The sequence below is a fragment of the Rhinolophus sinicus genome, linkage group LG13, assembly GCF_036562045.2.
Source record: "Rhinolophus sinicus isolate RSC01 linkage group LG13, ASM3656204v1, whole genome shotgun sequence".
NCBI lineage: Eukaryota > Metazoa > Chordata > Mammalia > Chiroptera > Rhinolophidae > Rhinolophus > Rhinolophus sinicus.
In genome coordinates this window covers 19,072,728-19,086,258 of record NC_133762.1, presented here as the reverse complement: position 1 = coordinate 19,086,258, position 13,531 = coordinate 19,072,728, and the positions used below count along the sequence as shown (strand labels likewise).

The 13,531-nt window shown below is 48.3% G+C and overlaps 1 protein-coding gene across 1 annotated transcript in view; it reads left to right on the top strand.

The window, feature by feature from the left end:
- Positions 1 to 5,351: 5,351 nt before the first annotated feature.
- Positions 5,352 to 13,531, top strand: part of CDH26 (cadherin 26) — a 38,989-nt gene continuing 30,809 nt past the window's right edge. The window contains exon 1 of the mRNA XM_074317674.1: positions 5,352 to 5,619. Coding sequence (XP_074173775.1) covers positions 5,560 to 5,619 — 60 coding nt within the window. The 5' untranslated portion in view covers positions 5,352 to 5,559. The remainder of the gene's footprint in view (positions 5,620 to 13,531) is intronic.

Sequence of the window (13,531 nt, the reverse complement as noted above, 5' to 3'; positions counted from 1 at the left end):
GCAACCATACCTTCTTTTACTATGCTCTTCCTGGTTCCCAACTCCCATAACTGGGTTCCTCCCAACCCCCACCAATATCTGCTTTAGTCTTGAGCTGGAGATGGTATTTAAGGCCGTGGCTTGGGCCATCTGGGGAAGTTACTCTGGGTCTCTGCCAAGTATACAGGAGGGATATGTGTTATTGAACTTCTGTTTGTTCTCCTGTTCATCTGTCTTTTATTACAGGTGGGGCCAAGAACCTAGAAGGGCAAAGGTAAAATTATCTTTCCTCCCCTGCAAGGGTAAAGGGAAAAATTCACCTGTCCTGCCCAATCAAAATCTGCATTTTAACAAGAGTCTTGGTGATTAAATTTTGAGAAAACTGCTTTTATGACACTTGAATGTCTGCAAGTTTGAACTGACTGCTCTGACAGCATTTCACTGGGTGGACCAGTCTCCTCTTTGAGCTTTGGCCACTAAGTCTCTTGCCTTATGTATGTCTATTTTCTCCAGGGCTTAAAGGCATCTGGCTGGCTCTTTGCCTCAGGAATGTGTCACGCCAATGCATGATTTATGGCCTTTGGTAATCTGTGGTACAAGTGAGTGCTAAGGACCTGAGGTTTCTTACACATTTTCCTGGAGCACATTTTTCTTACATTCATACGCTTCTATTTTTAAACTGCAGGTGTGGAAAACTCACTCTGCCTTTGGTGGCCCTTTCATTCACTTCAGTATTTTGACCAGGTTCAGAAGGGTCCCCCTACCTCTCACCAAGCTTTTCTGCTAAACCCATCTCTCTTGAGATGTCTGCCTTCCTAAAGTAAGGAGGAAGACAAGGAAAGCTTTGCTATTTTCCTAAGGTGTTCAATGTTCTAAATACTGGAATGAAATGCTTTTTACTTATCGCTGTCAACCTAGCACCGAGTTGGGAGGCTTGGGTTAGAAATCAATGGCAAAGTGTTATTCAAGGGTCTTGAGATTTGTGAGTCGGAAAACACTAGCAGCTAAACCCCCAGAGAGTTCCAGAGCGGAAAGCTGAGAGTGCTTATTGTAAAAAAGTACATTCTTCAGAAGAACAGTCCAGATTCCCAGTCTCCGGATTGGTCGGAGACAGTGATCTTCCAGATGGTGATAGTCTGGGTCAGCATTTCAGGACGAGAACATTCTTTCCTGAGTGCTTCGTTCTTTGCTAAGTCCTTCAGAGGGGTAGCTGTCTACGGGAATTCATGGATCTCCAGGCATGGACACATGACTGAGAAGTTCAAAAGTGTAAGTTCCCAGGGTAAAGTAAAACAGAATTGTTTCCTTATGCTTCAGACCATTTGGCCTGAACCAGTTTTGCCAGCTTGACTACAGAGTCTCCATTTCAAGTTAGCTTAGCTGTGCTGACTCCATCTTGTTTTTTCATTCCTCGTAGGTTTCACACAGTAATGAAATAAAAGACCTACCGAGTGGAATTGAAGACGTTCTAATTAAAAAAAGAAGTATATGTTCTTCTCTCTACAGGAGGACTTTAACGTGGGAAGATAAAGCAAAACAGTCTCAAACTTCTCTCTCTTCCTCTCCTTCCCAAAAAGAGCGTAAAAACATTTACGTACATGACTGACTGAAGCAAGAGCTTGGTGATTCTATCAATATTATTAGCATTAGAATATACTTGCAAAAAATTAAAAAGACTCCAAGCAGCATTTTTTACCCTTTAATTGCTCATCTATAACTATTATAAATAGGGGCAAGAGATTAAAATCTCTTAAAGGATATTTTCTGGCCAGCTCTTGGTGGCTGACTCAAAATACTAAGACATATAGAACTACACTTTCTGATCAACCTCTGTGACTACGAAAACATCAAAACAGAAGAGACAAAAAGGTCTTCGTCACTGAAAATAAATCAGGAGATACATACAAATAAATTATTTTATTCTCACGCAGAGTCTAAGAACCTTCAGCTCTTACACATGTTAAATATTGGGGTACAATTAGATACACAATATCAGAGATTGAGGCAAAACTACACTTAATAATAACCTGGATTTGTCACTGCTAGAGTCAAATTCATTTTTCTGATAAGTCCCCCCGACTTTGTGTAATAAAAATCTTTAAACATACAGAAAAGTTGGAAGAATGGTACAGTGAGTACCCACACGCTCACTGTCTGGATTCTACAGTTAGCGTCTTGTTCTCTCTGCCTTGTCCATCCTTCCACCTCCTGCCTCCTCCAGGCACCTGGCGCCCTGCCTTCCATCCCTCTGCAGGGCGTCCAGGTCACTGGTTGTACATTGTGTTCACAGGTGATTGTTCAGTACGGCAGAGCTGGGCTGCTGGGAACCACGTGCCCATTCCTGGGGGGAAGCACAGCCTTCCGGGGGGGGGGGGCGGGGGGGCGGGGGGGGGGTTGGTTTTCTTTCCTTGAGACAATTCTGAGAAATTAAACTTTTCTTGTGACTGTGAAGAAAGGGGGCCTTGAATTCAGAATCATTTGACTGGAAAGTTAATGTTATGAGTAGACCTCCAGTGGAGGACTACATATGAATGATTCAATTTTTTTCCGAATCTGAGTTTTCAACCCTGCTCTGTCAATACCTCACTTCCATCGTGGGCATTTTCCCAGGCTCTCAGTCAGTGAAACCAGTCCAGTGTAAGTTGTCAATGCCAACCCGATTTAAATGTAATCTCCACCCCTCCAGGGCAGGCTGGCTTCTGGGCTGTGTGTGCAGTGCAGGGCTTGTCCCCCCTCCTCTGCACCTGCCACCCCAACTGGGAAAGGAGGGCGTGGCCGGAGAGGAGGGCGTGGCTGAGGTCTGCTCCTGGGATCCCCCACCCCTCCCTCTCCTGGGCTCTGGTTCCTCCAGGGCAGACTCAGAGGACAAATAACGGGAAAGCACCAGTGCTCCTTCTCTACCAGGCCACTCGTTTTGGCTTTCCCTGAGGCTGGCACCACTGTGGTCACTGCGTCCAAATGTCCAAACGCTGGACCTTTCTCCATGTGTAGTGTCCTGCACCTCCCCACCAGGCAGCATCGCTCAGGAAGAAGGTACAGGCCCAACCATCTTTCTTCTTTGACGTTCACCTGAGAATTTCTGTGTCTCCACCATCCATGTCAAATGGAGGAAGCGTTATCCTTTCTAAGCCCCGCTGTCCATCGGTTCCCTTCTTCTCAGCTGGGCACAGGGCCCGGTCAGCCAGTCCACCGTCTGTCTAAGCAGATCCAAGGTGGGATGTGTGCTGGGTTCTCAGTCTCGCAGTCGCCCTCATTCGTTATCAGTGATTCTGTTAATGCTCTATTCCATTCACTGGAAAACCCAATCCATTGATTTCCCGAAGTGGAAAGAAAGCAGCCATCCCTCCCCAGCAGGGAAGGATAGCGTCAGTTCTTGATGCAAACGAGGCACATGGAGGCAGCGGACCCTCCAGCCCCACCTGAGTCCTTACTGCAGTGGGTGGCGGTGACGCAGGCTGGGGGTGACACAATGAGTGAGTCCTGGGGTGTCTGGTGTCTCTTTTTACAATGTGGTGAATTTCATGGTTCTCCATTCTCATTGAGGGGCCTGCCTCACCAATTCCCGGGCAAGTCGAAACTTTACATGCAACGTACTTTTCCTTGTAAAGATGACAAATAAACGTGGTCACGTTGTGTTGAACAACGACCCTGAAGGAAACTCAATGAGTGCCTGGCGTTTGCAGGAACCTTGGCTGACATGGGTAATTCAGGACAAAATCCATCCTTTCCTAGAAGCACTCCGGCTGTGTTTATCGTTATAAAAAAAAGTCCTGAGGGCTTGCAGTTGGTTGGTCTCCTCTCTACACCCAAGGTGAGAATGTTGAGTTTATATAATGAATTGCAGCTCATACTTTCCTTTTAATCAAGTAATTTTTATCTCACAAGCAATCACATTTCTTCATTTTATCAGTTTACACGGAGCTGGGAGCTGCCACCTCGTGGCTGCAAAGTATTACTGCACTTCTAAGGACACAGGAACCCTGGCGTGGGAGAAGCTTAGAGGAAACCGAAAGTCCCCTAGTTCAGACTCACCTAAGAGATGCCACAGGTGAAGCCCCAAGTCACCAGCCCAGGGAGTCACAGCCTCACTCAGCCTCACTGAGAAGGGTTACCTTGTGGGAAACTGGCTTCTTGCCAACTTTTACATGTTTGAGGATGTTGAAAATGTGGTTGTTTTTAATATAGTGAAACACCACTTTCTTTCAACTTACAGTAAATGTAACCAACCCTTCACTAGCGTTCCCCAGCCCTGCTCCCTCCCCCCATCTTTGGAACTCAACACACTGTCTTTCTGGCTCAATTATTATCATCCTCAGCATCGTTCTAGCACTGAGGGTGTTCAACCTGCGTCTTTATTTCCCCCAAAAAACATTCAACATGGTTAGCTTACTTGATGTATAAATTCTGAATTAATGATTCTAACTCAATCCAGTTTTTCAATCACTACCATGGAATAAAAATATCCACTTTGAAAATGAACACAAAGTTGTAAATTCAATAATTATTCTTCTGCTTCTCTTCATGCGTGGGAAATTAGAGATCTTAAAATTGCATTTGTTACTCTTTTCAATAATAAGCTATTAATATGGACTACGATAAGAAACTATTCAAATTACATGTCACAGAGCTATGGACGTACACTTAGACAACACCTGCTTCGTCTGCTGAAGAACTGTTTACTATTTTAAACCAGGTACTGTGATACCAAGGGAATATGGTAAGGTAACCGGGCTTATGGAGCTCAGATTTTGTTTTAAACTTGATCTAGTAGGATCCCAACTTGTCCTTTTTGTTCAGAATTCTAATGCAAGACCCTCGGGTTGGTACAGAGACCCTCTCACAGGGAATGTCTTTCCCATCCTCCCTCCCTCCTACTTTCATCCCAAACTCTGACAGACTCATCTAAGCTTACGAGAGATTTTGGTTGAAAAAGTCTGTAAATCCCACAGCCCCAAGACATGGTTAGGATAAAGATTGTTAGTGCTTTGGAAAGTAAAAGGTGGTTCCTTTTTTTTCTTTTTCTTTCTCTCTTTTTTTTTTCTCCTCATTAATAAAGTTATCCTTTCTTGGAGTCCTTTTCCAGTTCTTTTGTTACAAAGGAGAGGGGATATAGGAAATAGTCATTAAAATATTCTGCTACAGAAAGAGATCATTGGCTGTCCTACTTAGAAACTAAACACAAAGAAACAGAGCCCCGCTTTCCCACATGCTAGTTTGCTGGTTTCATGGTCCCGTGACTGAGCCCTAACTCCCTGGGTCAGATTCCGGCTGGTATCTGTGTGCACGTGTGGTTAGGGTGCTTTTATTTCTGTCCACTCCCTTCCTAGGAACTGCTTCTGGCTTCGGAGGTTAAAGCTTAAGTCTCTGCCAGCCCCACCCCGATACACACAAAACAGCCAGGGAGAGGGGAGGAGAAAGTTGAGATGAGAACCCCTGGGACAAAGTGACCGGAGAGTGATTGAGGAGCAGTTCCTAGCAGGAAAGGACAGTGCCTGGCTCTGGGTGAGACCACAGCCCAGAGGGCTGGCTGTCAGTGTCACGCTCAGGGACATCTCAGGCATCCCCTCCCCCCCTGCGGACATGAGCGCCAGAGTCCACAGGTTACTGCAGCTTCTCCTAGTGCTGTTGCTGCTGCCCCAGGTAAGCGGGACTGGTACCCACACCTGGGTGCGTGGGATGCCTGTGGGGATGGAAAGCACAGCTCAAGCTGCTTCTGCTCCTTGTAGGATAAAGGGGGTTGGGGGGGGGCTGAGTGTGAGCTGATGGAGGCTGGCGAGGTGGGAGCAAGGGGGCTGGTTATTTACAGCACGGTGCAGCAGTGGAGGCACCAGAAGTTACACAAAGGAGGGTTTAGGGTCACAGTGTGTTTGGGGGGGGGGTAGTGGGGCAGGCTGATGACACTCATCTCAAAACTGCTGTGTACAGCACACACTATTTTCACTTAGATTTATAGCAACACACGCAAGTGTTCCAAGATACTTATGTACATCAGACCGAGAAAATCTCAATTGTGTATGTTGTTCAAGAACAAAATTCAAATCGGTAAATGACAGAGGTCTTATTGGCTTTATTCAGCGATTCATGAATTGGGCAGCATTCCATGCAGCAAACAGAAAGGAGCCCTGAGGAACTGGACAAACGAAAGGCAGAGGGATAGAATGAGGAACTTACACTGGCAAAGGGCCGATGTGGGAAGGTCATTCCCTTAGGGGATGGCGGGGGTCTATCGGGCAGACACCGCACTAGGGCTGAGCAGCTCATTCCAGGCTGACGGGCTCAAGGTTCCACTTCTGGGGGCGGCTGAAACTTAAGTCAAGGCTCAGTTTGGTGATGTGGGGCTGAGCTCATTCGGGGCCTGTGGTCTCTTTTTTAACTGTTCCTCCCTTTTGATCAGACTCTCAGCCTGACAGATGTGATCAAAATGTAAGGCACTGGCTGCACTCCCAGCTGCTGCTCTGAGCGCTCCCGGTTTTAGCTGACTCTGTGGAGTTCCCAGGTCATGATTTTGGGTTGATATTCTTGAAGTTGCTCATTCTCTTCACCCCTTCTCTGATGTTCTGGTCTTTGGGAGATCATTTGCTTGGTGGGTAGCAGCTGCAAACATGCACGTGACGCCTGGGAGAGAATACAGCGCAGAAGCAGACTGCTATGGTTACTCTACACGGACGATTCCCAGTGTCTGGGTGTGTTTCTGAACCGTGGTCCTCAGGATCCACACCAATCAAAATCAAATCAGTCAAAGAAAGGCCCTGCTGAAGGAGTCACTTTCTTAAGCCAAGTGTCTTGTTCAGCGAAGTCTCAACTTCCCCAGCGGTGTGAATCCAGGGGTGCCAGGTGGCATTGGCTGGAGCACCGAAATGTCCTTGCTCAGCGAAAAGACACTCAGGGCCTGTCCTGTTATCAACAGCAACCTGGGCCAGAGAGTCTCGGTTTTTGTGGGGCGGCCATTGCTTTAGCAGCACGTCTGGATACTTTCACGAGTGAAGGGGAGGGGCCTGATGCCACGCTCACTGTACTCACCTCTCACCAGGGGCAGGGAGACTGGCCAAGGAAGTGGGTACTGAGTCAGGAACGCCACCCGGTATGACTCAGTGATATAAGTTCAAGGCAGCTGACCAGTGAGGTCTAACAGGGGGGCCCCAGTTAGATACCAAGGGATACTGCCTGGGTATGGGCCAGCCATCGGGGCATTCCTAGGCCCAAGGAGAATGACAGCCAGCACAAAGAGAGATGCTGTGGGGACATACAGCACTCCCTCTAAGGTGGCACCGCTAATGGATTCATTTGCACGAATAGATGTACTTGCCCCGTTAAGCCAGGAGTCAGTTAGGTTTCCAGCGTGTTCGAAAAGTTGATCTTCTAGTCTGAAATACAAAGTTGTTCTAAATTCCTCACAAAGATGGGCACTGCTGGTGAGTCCTCTCCATGGTGGGGGCAGATCTGATCTAGATAATTATGAGCACATGGGGGCGAGGGGGCGAGGGAGGCAGGCAGTTATGTCTAGTTGGGCAAGTACAGCTATAATTGGAAAGTAAAAGCAAGACACTGTAGGTTCTGGATCTAAGAGCTGGACTTTAAATTCCAGTGGGGGTGGATTGTAGTTTATGGTGACTGGGAGTAGAGGAGAAACTGGTCGCATGGAGGACCAGGGGTCTCTAGCATCATGGGCAGGTAGGAGTTGTTGGTGACAAATCCAGCAGTCCCAAAGGTTACCCCCTTAGCAATGGCCTCGGACATATGGGTGGTGGCGTTACCTTCCCAGGCCAATGGCAGAGTAAAGGAAAGAAGGAGAAGAAAGACTTTCATGTTGAGTTAAAGTAAGAAGCCTGGGTGCAGCGTCTTGGCTGGGAGCAGTCTACCTGGATGCCAGCAACTCTCTTCCTCGATGATTTGATTTGGAGGCGTCCTGCATCTGTCCAGGACCAGGTATCAGATGGAGCCTCCTACAGCTGGGAGATGTGTGCCCGAGGCTCAGTGCTTTCTACTCGGCAGCAGTGTCAGAGGTCAGGAGCACTTGGTGAGGTCCCTTCCAACAGGGTTCGAGGGCTACCTTCCTCAATGATGTTTCCAGAATACCCTGTGACCAGGCTCCAGACTGTGATCGGTAGAACCCTTTGAACCAGGATTGGAAAGCTTCCTGAAGCTGCTTATGATGGGCCCTGAAGACTTACAGTAGCTGGTCCCATTAGTGCGAGATGACAGGTGTCCACAGAAGGTTGTCTGCCAGTAGATACTGGTCTGCCGGTGACTCTCTCATGTGGAGCGTTTACGACTGGGGGCCAGGGATGCCGGGGGCCAGGGATGCCTGCCGTTCTGCAAGTCTAGAGATTCTGCGTTTGAGAAGCCTATTCATTCTCTGATGATTGAGAGTGATAGTGACAGTGACACTTCTAAGAAGTTTGTAGGTTTTCACTGAGGCTTGTATGATTTGCCCCGTGAAGTGGGGTCCGTTGACCTCAAGTTCTCAGCATTTTTTTTTTTTTAATATAATGATGAACTCATCATGAATGCTTCTAAGAAAGGATTAATTTTTTTCTTGGGTACCTTGGTTATGGAGATTGTGGAAGGTTTAGTACGAGTGGGGAACATGTTTTTCACAATTTCTTTGCCACTGGGAGGGCACCAGCCTTGTGGCCAGGGAGGGCTTTAGCCCAGCAGGAAAGCCCGCACAGTAACGAGAGCACACTGGCGGCCCGGCTTCGGTGGGAGGTGAGTGAAGTCTGGCTGCCCGCGTTCTCAGGGGCCAGAGAGGCTGGGGGGCCTTTCGGAACAAAAGCAGTTTTCCCGGGATTATGGGCCTGACAGTTCAGACACTGGTGGTAAACTGCTCTCACAGTTTTAGAGACGTCTCCCCACCAGTGTTTATTCATACCGTGTTTCCCTGAAAATAAGACTGGGTCTTATATTAAGTTGTGCTCCAAAAGACGCATTAGGGCTTATGTTCAGGGGATGTCATCCTGAAAAATCATGCTAGGGCTTGTATTCCAGTTAGGTCTTATTTTCGGGGATACATGGTAATTGGAGTCACCTGAAATGCACCAGGGTGGCTAAAAGAATGCAAAAACCCAAAAAACGGGTTTGCCAGGCAGCCTGGAGATCCGAGCGGCCGTCTTGGGTTTCCTGTACCCCGAGTGCTCACTAAATTTACACCCCGTTTGCCGTCATGACTTCTCTGATTCCAGAGCAGACTGCTGCCATGTTGCAAGGACAGCAGGGTGGCCCAAGTCTGGTAACAAGGGGTCGCTTTTTCCAGAAGCGGCATGGACCTCACCCATGTGTGCCGCACACATCCTGTGTGGGGTCTGCTGCTGCTGCCTCTTCCTGGACGTCAGCCGGCCACTCCCCTGCCACTCCCCTTCAGTCTTTTTTGTGTGAGCCTCAATTTTGAGGAAGTTCATTTACTTGTTGTCCACTTTGGGGTGGGGTCTCAGTGGTCGTAAGCAAACCCCTTTGTTTCCGTAACACCCTCAAATCATGGACGACCCCAGAGGCAGAGTGGCTGGAGTTTAAATATTACCTGTTTGTCCTCTGGCATATTTGGAGAAGGGCCCGGAACCCTGCTTGTTGGGGGTACTGACCCTGTCCAGTAGTTCACATTGGGTCGCGACAGCAAAGCCAGCTTGGAAATATCCTTTTTTATGTCCACATTAAGACCCATGAACAGACAGAATTAGATCAGGCTCAGTCAAACGAGTGTCTTGTAAATCAGGACGGGGTGTCATGAAAAAGGACATTTTCACCTCACAGCAGTCGCAGGACCTGCCCTGATGGGGCAGGGGGAGTAACGCAGTAGGAGGAAAAGAGCTGCATTGTGACAGGTGCAGAAAGGGGTGGAGGCAGGAAGATCTCACAGGTGGGTCAGCTTACAGGGAAGTGCTGAGTCATTCCAGAATTACGGGGACTTTGGCCAGTGTGCAGAGTTTGTAAATCAATGTCATTTCCTAGGGTCGAGTTCACTGCAGGTTCTCACTGCAGCTGCAGCTACAGCCTAAGGCAGCGAGGTCACTGACTCAAGTGCACGGTCACAGGACTAGGCCCACATTCACTGCCATGTTCTTGCTCGAGCCTGGCTCGCTCCCTGCATGAGGACGCGGGGTCTGTGGTCAGGCAGCCCTTGGCAGGCAGCTCCTCGGTGTTGTTCTAGGCTCACAAAGGCCTGCACACGTTTCTCTTCCCAAGGGACACATGCAGGATCCGAAATTTTAGTGAGTTCACAGTGGGGAGGCCGACAGAGCAAAACTAGGAACCCACTGTGTGGGGACAGAACCCCAAAAAGTAGTTTCCAGGCTCTCAGCCTCACATAGACAGGTGCTGGCTCAGGTAGTAAATGGCCAACTGTGATTGCATGGCCATCAGCTGTGGCTAGTTGGCCGTCAGCTGTAACCAGTGAGCCATTGGCCACTAATATAACTGCTGTGGCTACGCTAGCAGAGAGAAAGGATGGGGGCTAGCAAGAAGATGGTGGCTGGGCTGGCAAGCATGGATGGCGGTTTGCGGACAGTGTGGATCCAGCCTCCAGTGAGAGTATAGTGCTGCCAGAGAGAATATAGTGGTATGACTCCCCTACTTATGGCTCCGTGGGTGTTCCTTTTTGGCCTCACCATATCCTGCGTTCTTGTGTGGGGAGCGGGAGCAGAGACCCCGCAGGCCGCCCTGCATGACAAATGGTGCAGCGAGCAGGGTCTCCCGCACGACACACTGTCAGCCAGCCAGCCAGCCAACCCCACAAAGCGGCTGCTGGTGACCGAGGTAATGAAGTGTCCAGAGATAACTGTAGCCTCTCCTTAGAGGCCTTATGCCCTCTCCCAGCTGACTGCTGCTACACAGGGAGGCACCCTTTGTGGGCACCTGCTTGGTAACTGAGTATAGCAAGAGGTCGCGTACCCGCTCAGAAGGGTTGATTTTGCAGGAAACGGGAGGGTCTTGCATCTTGGCGGAGCCCTTGGCAGAAACCAGACAGGGCCGCAGAGAACCTCTGCAGCCTGACCGTCCAGGAACACTGTTGATTGTTCCACGTAAAGGCAAGTCACTACTGGCCACTGGGGTCCCCAGGCTTGCTGCAGAAGGCCGCACAGGGTCTACAACGGTGAAACATCTTGAGTCTGGTGGCATTTGTAACAAGAGGGGGTTCGGGTTTGGAACAACTGGGAAATGGGGAATAACTGTTTTGTGAAAAGCTCTCACGTCCTGGATGAGTCGCCAACCCCGCCCTCTACATATCTGGATGGGCCTGACCGGTGTGTTACGTGTTACGGGGGCTGGTCAGCCCTGGAGGGTCAGGTCTTCTTCTCTGTGGGTGGGGCCTGTTCTGGTTTTGCAATTTCATGGACACAGAGGCAATTGGGGAGGTTTAGTTATGTCTATCTGCAATTTTGTAGGTTCTGCACTTTTTATTCTCTCGGTGTCAATATTAAAGGTAGCCCACACATCTCCAGGCACGTCGATGACATTAGGGATTTTTTTTTTTTGCTGGGATTCTTCCTCTTCTATACCAAGAATAGAGTATAAGGAACATAAAAGATCAGGTTCAGGTTACTTAGGAAATTCTAAGGTGAGGTCTCCCTTGGAGACAAAATGTCTTAGCCCCTTGAATTTAGAAAGATCTCTACCTAGTATATACAGATCACAGCAGAAAGGAGTGTTTTTTAGTGAGAGGACCCAGAGTATTTGTACTGACCGAGATAAAAACTCTCTGAATTTTATTAGATACCCCCACTATGGAAACTTCTTCTTCCCTCCAAGGAGTTGGCTATCCTGTAAGAATGGGGTGTAAAGTAGAGAGTGTAGCTCTGATATCTGTCAGAATTTGGCAGGTTTCTCATCCATTTTCATTTTCACTTTCCCTTGGCTGTTTAAGGGAATTACTGGCCACAGTTTACCAAGAGCCTCCGGGAGTCCTGTCAGCTCTCGGAGGGACCCCTGTGGGGCCTCTACTGGGGGCCGACATGGAGCATTTGAGTTGACATTAAAGAATTTGACCAAGACCTTTGAGGAGAATCTTTTATCCAGTATCCCCATTGATTACAAAAGGGACCCTGACCTCGGGGGCCAGCATTTTCAGATGGACCCCTAGGAGGGTGCAACCTGGCAGCCCAGGTGTTTGTTTTGTTGTCTGGCTGTGAAGCTGTGCAGCTAAGAGGCTAACAGCTGGGCAGACTTTTGTTTATGGTCTTGTTCCAAAGTCCTTTCCAAGTATTCAGCTGTGGTTACGAGTTCAGTCATCCCGGTGACCTCCCAACCTATTTTTGCCTTTTTATCAATCCGTTAATATCAGGAGATAATCCATTTACAATCAAGAGTAAACTGGCTGACATCGTTTATGTGAGGGACTCAGAATGCTGAAGGAGGAGAGCCTCGACTAGGCCTTAGGTCAGCCAAAGTGCCCCTCCTTTTGTTTGCATGTCTGAATGATACGCCAGTCATTGTGGACAGGGAAGAGTCAGAATCTCTTAGAAGCTCAGTGGCTGTATTGCAAGCTTTTCTGGTACTTAAAGGGAGACCAGGGGCCACATGCATAAGCTGGTAAAGACCTGGCAGCCCAGAGTCACAGGCCCCGATAAAGACTCCAAATTCTTGGGGAAACTTTGGGGGATCATCCCTGGGTTTAGAAAATTCCTTAATCATGGCCCTTAGTTTGGTGTTTGACCAAGGAGTGAAAGATACCTGGAGAGGGGTCACCCGCAGTCTCGGTCGTCTTATTTAGTAGGCAGGTGTTTAGTGGTCTCTTCTGAGAGGAAAGGCAGTTCAGAGGGAGGATTAGGCCATGAGAACTCAGGTACAGGATAGAGGGGGTGGCACGAGTCATGTCAGTCTTATTGTCTTTTGTTTAGGTGCCTCTTGTGTCTTTAATTTTTCATTAGCCTTTTGTAACAGATTCTTCAGTGAAGCTATTTTGGGGCTATTGAAGGCTTCTGGAAGCTTCTGCACACCCATTAAAATAGGTGTCCCATTCTGTTTGTTTGATTTGGGATCCCTTGCTTTCAAGACACTTCTTCAGTGAACGCTCTTGACTAACTGGGACATTCCTTGTAATGGCCATTGTAATTCTAGGCTGTCTTTAGAAAGATTTTGCCATTTTTGTAGGTGTTTGTTTGTAGCTTCTGGGACCATAGTTAAAATAAGTATAGGCGCCTGATGGTGGCATACTCCACTCTTTGGAACGTAAGCATTCCATTTTAGCTCAGCTTGGGTTTCTTGTAGCCAATTTAACACCTAAGAGGGATGTGTCGCTGGGCTGGGGACTGTGTGAGGGAAGACATTGGGAAAAGTCCCAATATCTGAATGAATATACCTCATGGCATGAACATTTTCTTGTGGTCGGTGTGTGATCTGTGTCAGTCTAACTCGTTGTGTGACCAACTTATCCCAACTCAGAGTCTTAGCGTTAAGCGATGAACGCTCTAAGAGCTTCTATGTGCTTGAGCGGTGCCGACCAACTTTTGCCTTTGAGCCTATGTGATTCCCATTAGCAATAGCCTTTACCATATGTGCACACTGCATCAACACACCAGCAGTGGTCAGAGAGACGTCACTGCGACCGGCCAAGGGATGG